Source organism: Trachymyrmex septentrionalis, unplaced genomic scaffold (genome assembly GCF_001594115.1).
Source record: "Trachymyrmex septentrionalis isolate Tsep2-gDNA-1 unplaced genomic scaffold, Tsep1.0 scaffold32, whole genome shotgun sequence".
Taxonomy (NCBI): Eukaryota; Metazoa; Arthropoda; class Insecta; order Hymenoptera; family Formicidae; genus Trachymyrmex; species Trachymyrmex septentrionalis.
Window position 1 is genome coordinate 209079 of NW_017305485.1, and position 14874 is coordinate 223952.

The 14874-nt window shown below is 28.8% G+C and overlaps 1 protein-coding gene across 8 annotated transcripts in view; it reads right to left on the reverse strand.

The window, feature by feature from the left end:
• Positions 1 to 14874, reverse strand: part of LOC108749940 (facilitated trehalose transporter Tret1-like) — a 23830-nt gene that overhangs the window by 3028 nt on the left and 5928 nt on the right. For 5 of the 8 annotated variants that reach the window (XM_018488998.1, XM_018489002.1, XM_018488999.1 and 2 more), the window contains exons 3-6: positions 12584 to 12718; positions 1990 to 2195; positions 1120 to 1533; positions 181 to 758 (exon numbers count right to left, since the gene is read on the reverse strand). In XM_018488998.1, coding sequence (XP_018344500.1) covers positions 181 to 758; positions 1120 to 1533; positions 1990 to 2195; positions 12584 to 12663 — 1278 coding nt within the window. In that variant the 5' untranslated portion in view covers positions 12664 to 12718. The remainder of the gene's footprint in view (positions 1 to 180; positions 759 to 1119; positions 1534 to 1989; positions 2196 to 12583; positions 12719 to 14874) is intronic. The other 3 variants (XM_018489001.1, XM_018488997.1, XM_018489004.1) reach the window with 2 other exon arrangements.

Sequence of the window (14874 nt, forward strand, 5' to 3'; positions counted from 1 at the left end):
ATAAGTACTTTTTTGTAAACATTATAATTGAATTATTAAAACATAATAATTATACATAAAAAAATTAATATTTATGAAGAAGAGCTATATGATCGAAACTGATACGTAATGAGTGTTTGTTTTCAGTTTTGGTAAAAGTTTCGGTCGGTCTCTATAAATAATAATGTAAAATACACGCACTTTCACGGGGAATACCTCTCCAGCGAGAATCCAAGGCAGCGTCCTGATGCAAATGTTTGCCGTAAAAGCACCGCCTATCATGAAGGTAGTAGGTATCCAGCTATATTTAATCCCGTCCAAATAATCTGCATTGTTTAAATAACCATAAATAGCGGTAGTGAGGAAGCATAATCCGGTACCGCCGACCGAAAGGAAGGACAGCTTGCGTTTTCCCATAAGGTGGATCGTCAGTACGCATATCGTGATGCCTATTAACTGGGCTATGCCCAGGAATACCGTGGCAGTGTATTTGTCGATTGGTGCGTTCAATTTTGCGAATATTATAACGGCGAAAGTCTGCAGGGTTGTGCAGCCGCCGAAGTTACTGATAAAGAATGCCGCGCTGACCAAAAAGAAAGGCTGGTAGAAAGTTCGCTCTGTATAGGCTTGCCAAATCTTTTCCTTTTCAGAGCCGGTATTATCGGTCGGCTTCTGAATCGCCTCGCAAAGCGCTCCAAATTCATTATGCACGTAAGACGGATTTACCCAACCCCGCAACCAGCAGAGAGCGTGTTCTGATTCTTTGAGGCGACCCTTAACTAGAAGAAATCAATTTTTCTGTATTATTTAAAACTTAAAACTAATATAATTCTTAAAAATATTTTCACACAAGATTCGACTACACATATATTTGTAATATTTGTTTCTTCCAAAAATGGTGAAAAAAAGTTTTTATTTAAAACAACAAGAAAGTGACAATATTTGATTAAATCGTGTAAATATTTAATCATAATTGCTCGTTTTATAATTGTTATATTTGAGAAGAAAGATAAATAATAATTGGTTAGTATTTATGTGAACAAGTAACAAATAATTAATATAAGAACAAAAATAAGTTAATAATCAAAATTTGGCAGATTTGTGATTAAATAATAACAAATAATTTGATTGACTACCTACCGGCGAGCCAGTGTGGACTCTCGGGCACCAAGCATAAAGCGAGAAAACACAGAATCGGATAAATCAGATTGATTAGCACCACCGTTCTCCAGTGGACCAAACTGCCGCTCAACATTTGCGTGAAGATCCCCAGGATCACCGCCATCGAGGAAGTCGCAGAGAGCATCCCTCGCAGATAGGGTTGCGTCACTTCGGCGACATAAGTTATAACTGGACCTTCGAGGAGGCCTCCTGTCAAACCCGTTATTGCGAGCGCCGCAAGCAACATCCCGGGATTGCTAGAGTAGTAATATATCAGCCACGCCACGACGAACGGTATATTTGCCAGCATCATTGTTCGTTTTCTACCCAAATACTGTGATATCGGTCCACTCGCTAAGCAGCCGATCGGCACGAGAAATAAGTTCAGGCTGCCTGGAAGAGGATATATTAATAATGAAAACATTGCAGAGAGAGAGAGAGAGAGAGAGAGAGAGAGAGAGAGAGAGAGAGAGAGAGAAATGATAATTATTTTGATACAGATACAATAAGAAGATTATTATATGACATTCAGTTAAATTATTCAGTTAAACTGTAAATGTATATAGTAAAATGATGATTAAAATTAATAATTTAAATGTTGAATAATTTATAATATGACGAACTCTCTCTAATATTAGAAATTACTATAAAATTTAATTGATGTAAACTTAAATATCATAATGAAAGAGTATTATAAGAAAAAAGGCTAAAGGGATCTTCTTGACAGATAAAAGAAAAATATTATATTTTAGAACACAAATTTTTTTATATAATTTTATGTTGTGCATTCTCTTAACGTGCTATTTAAAAATAGTTATTTAAAATAGTATATTTAAAAATGATCTTTACTGATCCATGTTAATTCCTCCATCGTGACTTTGATGTCCGAATCCTCCTTTTGTAACGCCGGGATAAGGATAGTTGAGAATCCCAAGGTTGTACCGAAAGTCATCAGGAGTAAATTTTTAGCGCCAACTGCGCAACATTGCGGTATTGCTTGTCGAAGTTTAGAGATATATACTTCTTCATCCGTAATTGATGTTTTGTCATCATTCCTAAAATACAGAGAAAAGAATTCAATATACAGTGTACTAAAAACGCAATGAATTTAATATCAAATTCTTTTAATATTATTTATATAGATATATCAATTATTATTAAATTAATAAATATTAAAATCTTCACAAAACGAACTTGTATTAGAGCTCTCTTTCTTAACAATAACAATATATATGTATAAAACATGGGCAAATGAGAGCTGTAAAAGCGCTTCCACACGATGTGGCCAATGTACATCAATTTTGCACATATTCGCTAAATATTGATCTACATTCAATATGGATAATTAGTAATTACATATATCATGTATGTGTATTATGATATTTGCTTATGTTGGCGTACGTTTGTCATATTGTTTGGAGGCGCCTTTATACGGTTATTAGTAGTGTATATTTGAAAGTTTGTATACACTGACAAAGACACATGTCTAACGAGAATTTAAAAATGTTCATGATCACAATATTTGGAATGGAGTTGGAGAGTGGAACTCTCTTCATTGAAACTGATGATTTTACCAGCCTAGAAACTGCGAAAGAGAAGAGTTCACAAAATTGAAATTGGGACACTCAAGTTCGATGAAAAGTCGCCTTTATTTTCCAATTTTATGTTATTTCCCGATAAAAAATTTTTTATGCATAAATGTGTATAAATATGTATAAACATACATAATACGCATAAATATTCATAAACATATATATGAAATAAGTCCATACATGTTTATTCATCCTTTTTTTTTTTTGCAAAATAACTTTTTAGTGTAATAATAGCAATGTGTAATAATAGAAGTAATAATAATAATAATGTGAAAACATTAAAAATAATTAAAAAGATAATTTTCGCACTATTTATTTTAGAAAAAAATCAAGTTTGAAGATATGTAAAAAAATTACTTACGTATAATTATATATAAAATTATGCATAATTATGTATGAGCAATTTGTTAAATATGTTTTCAAATTTTTTTTTTTTTTAAACGAACAATGCGAAAATTATCTCTTTAATTATTTTTTATGTTTTTACATTACTATTGTTATTTCTATTATACTAAAAAGTAATTTTACAAAAGAAACAGGGATGTATAAACATTTATGGACATATTTTATACATGATATATATATATATACATATTGAATATTTATGTATGTTTACACATATTTATAATACATATTCGTGCATGAAAAATTTTTTACTGAATTTTAATTTTTAATTAATATATTTATTATCTTAAAGTTTGAAAAAATACAGGCAAAATGTTGACAATTATTTATGATAATTGTATAGATTGTTAATTAATAATAGAATAATTAATTAAAATCTTTTTTTTTCTGTACATATTAAATTATTAATAATTGTTACTTTCAATTTTTGTTATATTTGAAATATTTTTGAAATATTAAGATAAAATAATACAATTCTATTTTAAATGTGTAATTTTGAGCGAAATAAAATTTGAATTCGAATTCGGAGGTTCAAGTTTGATAACCTTGATTTCATTGGATAGAGGGTACAATTGGGAATCATAAAATAAAAAAAACCAAACTTAAACCTCGAAAATTGAATTTAGATTTTATTTTATTCAGAATTACTGTACTATGTTCAATACAATTATGACCGTGAAATTAACATTATATCATAATAATAGAACTATTTTTTGCAAAATTAATAACCGCAAGAAAACATAGCAATCATGCTGATTCATAAAAGATTAATTTAACTTTGTAAATATTAATTCCATAATATTAAAACACATTAAATTGATTAATACAACATTCGATTTATCTTCTTTTTGATAAAAATAGACAATTCTTCGTCTAAAAATAACATTCTCAAGAACTTTAGTAACTATTTGACGCTTTAGACCTTGGAATTTAACATGCTCGACACATCTTTAAAGTCTACATTGAACTTTCAATCAGTCGAATAAAAGATCTTAAATGGTATAGAGACAAGATGGAAGGAGTTCGACAGTTGCGTAATGCCGAATAATTTTTTGTACGGAATAATTAAACACACGTTTGTAATTAAATGGACTGAGCAAAAATGTACATGAAATTAACTCATTACAAACATGATTAATAAAATATAATATCTACCTTAGGCATCTATTAAATCTAGCAAAAAATATGTTTAAAAAATTTATATCCATAAATTATTTTAGAAAATATATTTTTAATAGAGAAATGAGAATAAGATAATCACACATAATACATATTAATAAGTGAATATGAAATGAAAAGATATTTATGTTATTTGGGTGCTGAGTATATACACGAGTTAAAATGTAATTCTTCTATCTTATTGAAGCATAATCAACGATTTACAAGATCCTTTCACTTGACGTAATCAATTTGCTTTCGGCAACAATCTCTGTGGCGAAATTAGATTCAATCATTTCAAGTAGCTACCATAGGTCTACATCCTCAGACAACATATATTATGATATATATTCATTATTATTCATTTTTTGAAATGTTATACAAATATTTTATACATATTTTATAAAAAGTTATATTCAAAATAATATAAAAGATAGACTAAATATTTAATGTAATATTTATGATAAATATAAATAAATATTTTTGTTAAATATTTTTTATTTGAATTATAATATCTTATTAAGTATTTCCCTAGCATTTACTACAAGGTTTACAATAAATATTTTATAATATTTATAATAAATATGTATGATTTATGTGATTTAAGACCACCAAAATATTTACAATTATATTTAAAATTATAAATATTTATAAATATTTTTTAAATATTTTGTAAATATTGTGTGCTATCTGGGCTATTTCCTTAAGTCGTATATTAAAAAAAAATTTGAATAATTTTAAGAAATATTTCTCTGTCCATGAATTTTTAACATTTAAAAATATTTCTAGTTCTTTGGTAAATCGATCTTGGACTTACGACTTGTCATTAATCAAAGACAAAACAATCCGCGGACGTAATTTTATGCTATACTTTTATTTTAATCTATTTTGTTTTATAAACAGTATTTTTGCATGCAATATTTTTCTATTAATATTTATTATTTGCTTATAAGTAATTTTTTTTATTCTAAGTAGAAGAATTGATGAAGAATTTTTTAAATAAATTAGAAATTCAAAACTCATCAATAATTCTCTTGCTAGAAGAAATTATGAGGATATTTCTTTTTTTCTACTTATTATTCTATTTAAAAAATAGCAGATAATCTGAAGTATGCATATAAAATAAATTAGAAAGAGACTGTTATTCCACAAATTGAAATAACAGTATAAAATATTTCTGAAACTATACATAAAAAAAAAATACGAAAAAATTTGTTTATTCTATTTTTAATTTTAATGGCTCGCATAGACTGGACGCGATAACGCTTCCCGCGCAGCGGAAATTAGAGCAGTAGCCAATCAATTCTTTTACTTTTATGGAAAAGCAAGAAATTAATTGGCTCTCGCGCTAATTTCCGCCGCGCGGCAAGCGTTGCCGCGTTTTGTGTGCAGGAGCTATAAGGCTTTGAAATAATCTCGCAAGAATATCCGCCAGAAGAGAAAGAGAGAAAGAACCGGTTTACGATGATCCACATATTGTACGTATATTGCGCAAACGTGCAAGAAGGCGCGCAATTACATAAGCAATGACGTTTGAGGCACCTTTTGTGTTGAATCGTGCCGGTTTAAAACCGTTGCAACGAGCGTTACGCGAAACACCGGCGAACAATGCAACGATTAGTATGAAGTTATTTATGCGAGGTCGCGTTAGTTGAATATAGCTATGTTTTTTTACGTTCTCTTGTATTCTCGCGTTTTCCACTTTTCTCGTTTTTTTAAAAATGTTTTACAGATTTAAGTCTGTAAGTTCGCAAAATCGATGCGTACGTTGGCTTCGGACAAAGTGTGTCGCTCACTATAAGTACATGCTGTTCTCTCATTCTGAATGAAACGATCCCAGCGATGATGTAACATTATCAATCGCGTACTACAATGCCACTTTCCACCTGCTGAGGCACATATGTAAATATATCCGTTGCCCTTTCCCGCATATACTTTTGTACATCCTTCACATTTTTGTGTGTAATTATCTACGGTATTGATAAAAATACAAAGTAACGTGCTGACAGGATGCTTCTGACAATAACATAGACATCTGACAATGAGATAGACAAAACTTACAAATGTATTCTTCATAATTCTTTTTTAATAGTTAAATTGGTTGAATTTTCGTTTTTTCGACGACTTTTTACGTCTTCACATCAACTGTTCCTGCAATTTTAGTAATTATCATTATGCTTTAATGATCTTAAATTTGAATTTAATGATCTTAAATTTTTTGTTTATGCAGAAAACGGAAATGTAAGTAGGATTTAAAGATCCGAAATCTAAGTTATAAAACTCTCGACTGAGAATGCTATTTGAATTATGTTTATCGATGGATTTATTCTCGGGCTTATTATTGATCCATACTTATACAATTAGCGATATTTAGTTTGATCAAACATGATGTGATTTTAATTATGCATGAAATATACCAACTGAATGTCCTTCGCACACTTGTAATAACGTGCGTCTGCTTTAACGCTAATCCGCTTTTATGAGACATTAATTGTCTTAAGCATTAATTATACTGTCCGATAAATTTCTTTGTATCACAAATCAGATAAGAAGATAATTTTTATGAATCTTTTGTCACTGAAAGCGAGTCTACTAATGAAATTATTTTGTCGTGTTACGTTTTTGAGAAAATTGGATTTATAGGAATGCTGAAAATAACATTTTTTTGATATTTTTGAGCTAAAAAATGTGATGTAATATGATTGTTCTGCGAATGGATCCATTTTTTTCTATGCCAAAGATCTATAAAAGTCATCTATTGTTAGCTGCTTTGTATAAAAAGTTACAATTATAGATGAATTAAAAGAAAAAGATTTAAATTCATGATATCTACATCTATATTCTATACAATGCTTTTATTGAATTTTTTCTTTATATTTTTTTACAACAAACGAAATGAAAAATATTGCAATTTATATGTATTTCCATAGAATTCAATGGTATTATTATTGTTTACTTAAAATTTTTTTATACATTGTTTAACAAATTGTATTTGATAATTTTGATCTTAAATTTATAATCAGTGATTGCTGTGTGCAATTCTTCACAAGTAATTATTTAAATTGTGGATTATTATTGCCTTTAAAGAGTTATATTATCTATGAATTTAAGATTCTTTCTTTTAATTCACTTGTAATTGTAATTTTTTGCATAAAGCCGATACGTGAATTTTACAGACTTTTCTTACTTAATAAACGCGCATGTACGCACACACGCTAATTCGTTTGCAGAATTCTTCGATTATGTCAATTTTTTAAACTCAAAAGAACTAAGAAATGTTATTTTTGGCACTTTTTTATCAATGTACATATTAATAATAGATAGTAATAGATTAACTTCAATTTTGGTTTAACTTACTTTTTATGTTTTTGTAGTTCTAAAAAGGATTTTAAAAAGATGAAAAGTCCAATTAAAATTAAAGAACCAATTAAAGTTAAACTACATTGATGGAAACGGATATAAGTCCAATTTTTTCAAAAATTTAACATAATAGAGCAATTTATTAATGGATTCGCGTTTCTTTAGCAGCAAAAATCTCTAGAAGAATTACTTTGTCTGGTTCGTAGTCTAAAATTTGTTGGAGAGTGTAAATGAGATTTTCTCAAAAGACTGTCTAAAGACTCGATGCAAATCGTTTGAGTCTCAGCAGTTGACTTTATCTTAGTCACTGTTTTGCGATTTTTTTTTTGTAACCAAGGATATGAGGATATAATAGAACGCCTGTTAGCCGAAGCTCCATTATTTGAATGAATCCACTATCCGGATGCTGTATTATTCGAATGTTTGCGTAATATTTACTTTTAAAGAATAGAAACGTATCCTTTTTATGTCGAAATGTTTGTGGCATTAGACAAATTACATGAAAATTTACTCCGAATGTTTGCATCATTTTATTAATTTGATCGACTCTATTGTACCTATAAAAATTCTACTGTATTGTACGTAACAGGCCACATTCCTTTTTTTCATCGGAAAATCTTCGTCAGCGAGATTTGAACGTGAATGAATTTGCATGCATATTCATAAAATACGTACGTAAGAAACACGCGCAGAATATTTTGCTCTGAGTCATTTTTCTCCTCATAGATAACATCGTTTCATGATATTTCTCAAGCAGAATAAGTCACGGTAACATCATGATATCAAAATGAATGTAATTGATCAAAAAATGACTTTTAATATTCATTCCTTTTACATGTTTTAATAGTTACTTTGGAAACATTTTGATATCATGATGACTTTTTATTCTGCTTGAATTTCTATAAGTTGCAACTATATTGCAACTTATCGCATGTCAACTAATTGTCAAAAGCGAAGAATTACTGTGAATACCATAGCCGAGTGATGATATTATCTTCGTCGATTAGTGCTATCATTACGCATTACGTGTCGTTTCGTGTCGCATTGTAGTCATGCCAAGTCTGCAAAAGTGCGGTTTTCCGGGATCTGATCGCGCTGGGTCAAGGTTTTTCATGACACGATTCATTAATGTCACCGTTGGTTCGAAGACTCATAGTGATATCGCTAAAGCGATTATTAATGAGATTTCTCGCCGTTCTGATTGAATGCAAAGCCAGCTTCGTCTCACAGGGAGCTCAGATTGACGCGCAGGATGTTAATTAATCGCGCGAAGGCAGTATTAATACAATGAGATTGTCGGGCAGTGACCCATTTGCGAACAGCAAATTATAGTCTGCTGTCACTTAATAGGCGTTAAGGTAATTAGTCTCGAGATTTGTAATTAACAACTTGCAATTGACGGTACATTGTCTGATTAAATTTACTCTTTGAAAAAATATTAAATTCTTTCTTGAGTATATATTTATACTCACTAAATAAAGTGTTCTCACTAAACCAAAAGAATTCAACAAAAATGACATTTTAGTGAAGACAAATAGAATTTCTGAGAAATACAAGAATCATGAAGTCTGTTCAGTTTCATCAAAATGCTGTTCATGTTCGGTCTTTTTATTAATTTAATCAAAACATTTTTTTTTCCAATATAAATTTAGACTTTGCGTTTTAATATCTCTGTTTGTGCTGCATAGAAAGTAAATCTAAAAACGCTTTTTTTTGCAACAACTATTGAGATTTGATAATCATATCTTGACTCAACTAGGGATCCGTGTATAGACACATAATCTGTCTTGTGGTTGCCGCGCGTACATGCAGAATAAGACACATCGTATCTCTTGATCTTATCTTTCAATAAGACGCGATTTGTATTTCAATTTGCATCTTTATCCCGGATTTCCCATTTGCATATTTATTATCTAATTTTGTATTTATAAAACAAACAAATTGTGTTTCACTTGTTGGTCATCGCGATTAAAAGTTAACAATGAAAAATCAGCGGAGGGAATCCAGAAATTTAGACTTTATTTATTTTCGGAAACTTAGACCGATATTCATAGTCCGATCTTATTAATTATATGTATATCTTCAGGAAATCGTATTTCCTGATAATCAATCTTGTTCAATTTACAGAATTCTTCATCAAGAGCATTTTTAAAGATCGTATTATGAAGAAAAAATTTTACTCGGACAGAATCAGTGTTTTAAATGGTTAAAATTTAAAAAGATCTTGAAATAAGAACGGATTATCTGTACTAGTTTAGAACATTGATAGGTTTATGACATTTTAAGACTGTACTAAAGACGGTCTTAAATATAAGAACCAATATTTAAGACCGTAATATTTAAAATTATACTGATAACCCATCCTTATTTCAAAATCTTAAATTTCAACCTTTTAAGACTCAGACACTGATTCCGTTCAAGTAAAATTTTTTCTTCATAACACGATTTTTAAAAATATTCTTCATAAAAAATTTTGTAAATCGAACAAGATTGATTATCAAGAAATATGATTTTCTGAAAATATACCTATAATTATAATAAGATCGAATTATAATAAATATACCGCTCTTATATAGAATTGAACTTATAGTTAAAACAAAGAAACATTGATACTTCTAGCATTTTATAAAGCTTTCTTGATTAGAAAAAATTTTTTATGTAGTAAGATATGCGACCATGTTGAATCCAATTTTTCGCTCTTACTTTTGTTGTATTCTAAATGTATTAATTCGGTGACCATATATTCGACGGTCGGTTACGTTATTTTTGTTCTTAGGCCAAATGTGAAATATATGTATTATGTAAGTAACCGCGACACATAATAATTTAGATTTTGCGGGAACGAATAAGACACGACTCTTAGGGATGATGAAATAACTGGCAATTCAATAATATCTTACATCCTGCAATTTTCTTAATGTTCTGCAGTTTCACCTGAATCTGTAGAACTTATATTCGCAAATGAGTTTAAAGTATCGTCTCTCTTTTTCTGCAAAAAGTTAAGGATAAAAACATACAAGTTTATTACAAACATACAGCATGAACTCAGTCTTGAAATATTATAAATTTTAATTTATGTAAGCGGATGTAACTTATTATATCATGCTTAAGAAATACTCAATAGCTGTTTGCTTTTAACTTCTTTGCCATTTTTGTGGATATTTTACGCGTAAAATTTTTTTTTGTATTCTTCATTTTTATTGAAATAACAATACTTATGAAAAGACTCAATAAATTCAAAATATATGTAAAATCGAAGGCTATGAATACCTTCGATCAAACAACGAATCAATCGCTGATTCTTATGTGTTAATTTTTATTGATTAATTAATAAAAAATGTTATTGTTATATTTATATTTGACTGATAAAATAATCTTATTTTTAGAATGGAAGCTAATAATTATAGATGACGAGATAATAAACAGTGGATAATAATGGATGTATTTATAGTTAATGATTATATTATGATCACGTAAGAATAAATTCCATTATATGTAGATTATAGATTTATTTTAACATATAAAATTTTGATATGTAACTTACTTTTACGTCAAGCAAGAGTAAGATAGTAGAAGCTTATTTATCATATTATTAGTATCGTTGTTATTTAATTTGATAAAGAGTTTGAGATTTGATAAGATACGACAAAACTGTGGCTGAATATATTGATCTTACGGAAACTCGTGAAATTATGTCATTGACGCGTTTTCCTTGCTACAAGGGAAAAACCTCTTGGGGAGGGGGGAGGGGGTTCCCCTGAAAACCAATTTAGATGCGGCGCTGATACCTTGGATTTTACTTTTAATTCTTTAGATCCGGTCACTTCAAGGATATTTACGCATAAGTATGTTCATGATCAGGAAGTCATATGTGCAGCTTGGCGTGAAGTCACCGTGAAAGTCGGTAAACTACATTTTAAATAATAAATTTTCTGGCTCTCTCGGTTTGTTTTCATTTGCAAATTATTAGCGCTGAGTTCTATATATCTTGAATATTTGCATCAAAATTGTAATCTAATGTAAATGCGATATGAATAAGATCTGGTCGGTCCCGATCATAGTACACCGAACTGACTAGATTTGCGAATATTAATTAAGGTTAAAAAAGAGAGTTATTCGCAATTACATAAATTACATAAATTACAATTTTTTTAAATGAAAGAGGTAATAATAGCAATTTACCGAAAAAAAATCTTGTGATTATTGATGTGTATCTTACACAACGTTTTACATAATTAAACTTAATACGGAAAAGACACTTATTAAGTGCTACATTCCTTCAATTATTTATTGTTGAACAAAGTTCCATAAGTCAAGGCCAATTGCACATGCAATTTTTTATTTATAAAAATCTTTTCATTTATTTACATAAGTAATGATAAAATTTCTTATCTCACTTGTGTATCTTTTACGAATAATTTTACTGTTAATTTTAGAGAATTAATATTTTTTAAAATTTACATTTTAGATACTTACAAGTGATACTCACTTATAGATAATGATCTAAATTACTTTATATTAATTTTAAAATTATAACAAAAATAGGTAATATGGCTCAATAAATTGAAAATAAAGAAAGTATTTAAGAAGGGCTACGAGCCAATGAACAATTTTTAATATATGTTTATTGTAACAAACGTTTCGACTTCTTTATCGGATCACTGAAGATGACCTGATAAAGAGATCGAAACGTTTGTTAACATATATTGAAAATTGTTCATTGGCTCGTAGCCCTTCTTAAATATTTTCTTTATTTAAAATTATAACCAGAAGAATAATTGTTTACGTAATAACGTTCTCTTCCCATTTGAAAAAGAACTTGTAGTGTTGTATCGAGATTAAAAGGAAGATAATTTTTATCCGGGATATCCCGTAAATCAGTGAAAATTAAATGTAAAATTAAATACGAAATTCAAGAAAGAACAAACCTTTTCCCGTTCTCCATGTTCTCGGAAACTGCCATTTCGATCGGACCCACTCGTCGTTCAGTTTTCTCGTCTTCACACATGCCGACTCTCTTGCATATTGAAGGACGATATAAGCGATATGATGAGGATGGCCTTCTTTCAAAGCAAAATAATGTACAATCAGATTCTTGCGCGATCGCGAAGATAATACGATTCTCCATCATTTGTTTCTAACATACGATTAATTGAAATTTGCTTATGGGCTAATATATGTATATTATGCAGTGTTGTAATAGGTACCTTTTGAAAGATATCTAAGTACAGATACAAGAGGGAAATACACTGTGAGAATAGTATCTAGTTATATAAATACATCTCTTTTAAGAATTTAGTAGAGTTTGCGTTACAAGACCGAAAAAACTATTTCGGCGCGCATTTTAAAGAACTGCATATGTAGTATATAAATTCACACAGAATTATACGAGCACTTAAAATCCAGCTAGTTTAAGGCATTTTCTATAGGTTGAGTTCTCATACAACATATACGGTCCTATATGAGATATTATGTCTTTTAAAAATTATTTAAATACAGATGCAGGTATAGATGTACCTAAAAGATTTAGTTATTTTTTTTAATACTGCTAATTAAAAAAACTGCGTAAACGAATTTTTTTACTTTACATCAAATTACTATGTACTTATATAGTATATACTTAGAAAAATGTTTGGATAATTATTATTTGTTATGCGTTTTTTAAATTGATAATATTTTAAACACTATATTGCAAAGTTGATTTCTTCTGGGAATTAAAATTAAGTTTATAATATAATGATAATGTATAGATCAACGATATATATACTAGTACATAAACCAATCACCTGTTTGTAATTTGTAGAAAGTTTAATCGGATCTATAATTCGTTGCGTTTGTTTCTGTCTTTAGAGAAAGCAAGGATAGCACGAAACCTCAACGATCATTGACGGTAAATCACTTATGTAAATTTCCGGGTTTATCTTCCACCATTAAAAAATATGGGAATGTTTGATCTATGTATATGTATACATATTAAAGATGTACTCGTATTATATGATCTCGATTCAATCTTTTAAAAGATCGATCTTTTTTTGCAGAAAAAGAATCGATTTTAATCGATCCGATTTTAATGATCCGATTTTAAAGATCGATTTATTTAATAACAGATCGAACTTCGAAGCATGGGTGAATTTGGAAATTCAAGATATATTCTGATATATTATTTCATTCCTGTTGTTCATCGAATGTTAAATAAAAGGATAAAATGATACTATAATATTAACACCGTTGTCAGATTTGATTCTGACAAGTATATGTAGACAATTAAAAAGTCATATGTTTTTACGTAATAATTATTATTGTATTTTTATTGCACTATTCAACAATACGTTCGACAAAACAAATATGTTTTATTCAATAAATACGTTTTTTATATATACAATAAAAAAGATTTAATATATTCATTTAAATCTCTATCATTTTATTGAAAATTAGTCCTATGTATGTCGTGTTCCAAAGAATCTAAAATTATATATTATAAGAATCTTAAATATCATTACCTGTGCCTACACTGCTTTTACGTTTACACAATTATTACTGACAAAATGTATAAATAAATGCTAGTTAATTTCTAATTTGTAACATCAATTGACAGTTATTATAAAACCGAATTTAATGCGTTTATATATATTTCATCAATTTTACGTCAATAGTTGATTTATGTCAGAACTACAGATGTTAGTTTAATCTCGATTTTGGAATTAAAATTATTTTATTTGGATGCAAATTAAAATCGTGTTTTAATTGTTTTTAAAAAACAATACAAATGTGAAGGGCACATAAGAGTCAATATAATTAAGCATGTATTATAATTTCTCCTCAGAAAGTATTTGACTGCCTTACTGATTTTAAATTCCAAATTTTACTTCTTGACATACATATAATTTATTTCTGTGAATGTGTACTAATTTTCGAAATCTTTCTGACTGAAATCTTCTGGGAATTCATTTTCTCACATCATCATTGATGTTACAATTGTTCTGACAAAGTTATTTATATAAGAAAATGAAGTTGGCGGCTGACAGATGATTACACTTGAATAAAATTATTGCTCGCTTTAAACATTTTCAACATCATTTTCTTTTCTAAAACAACGAGAAATTCCAAACATTTAGCCTGTAAACCGTTTGCGAGTAATCTTCTCAATTTTTTATGTATAATAATATACATCCGTTTATGATCAATAAATTTGAAGAAATATCATCAGGAGAACCTTAAT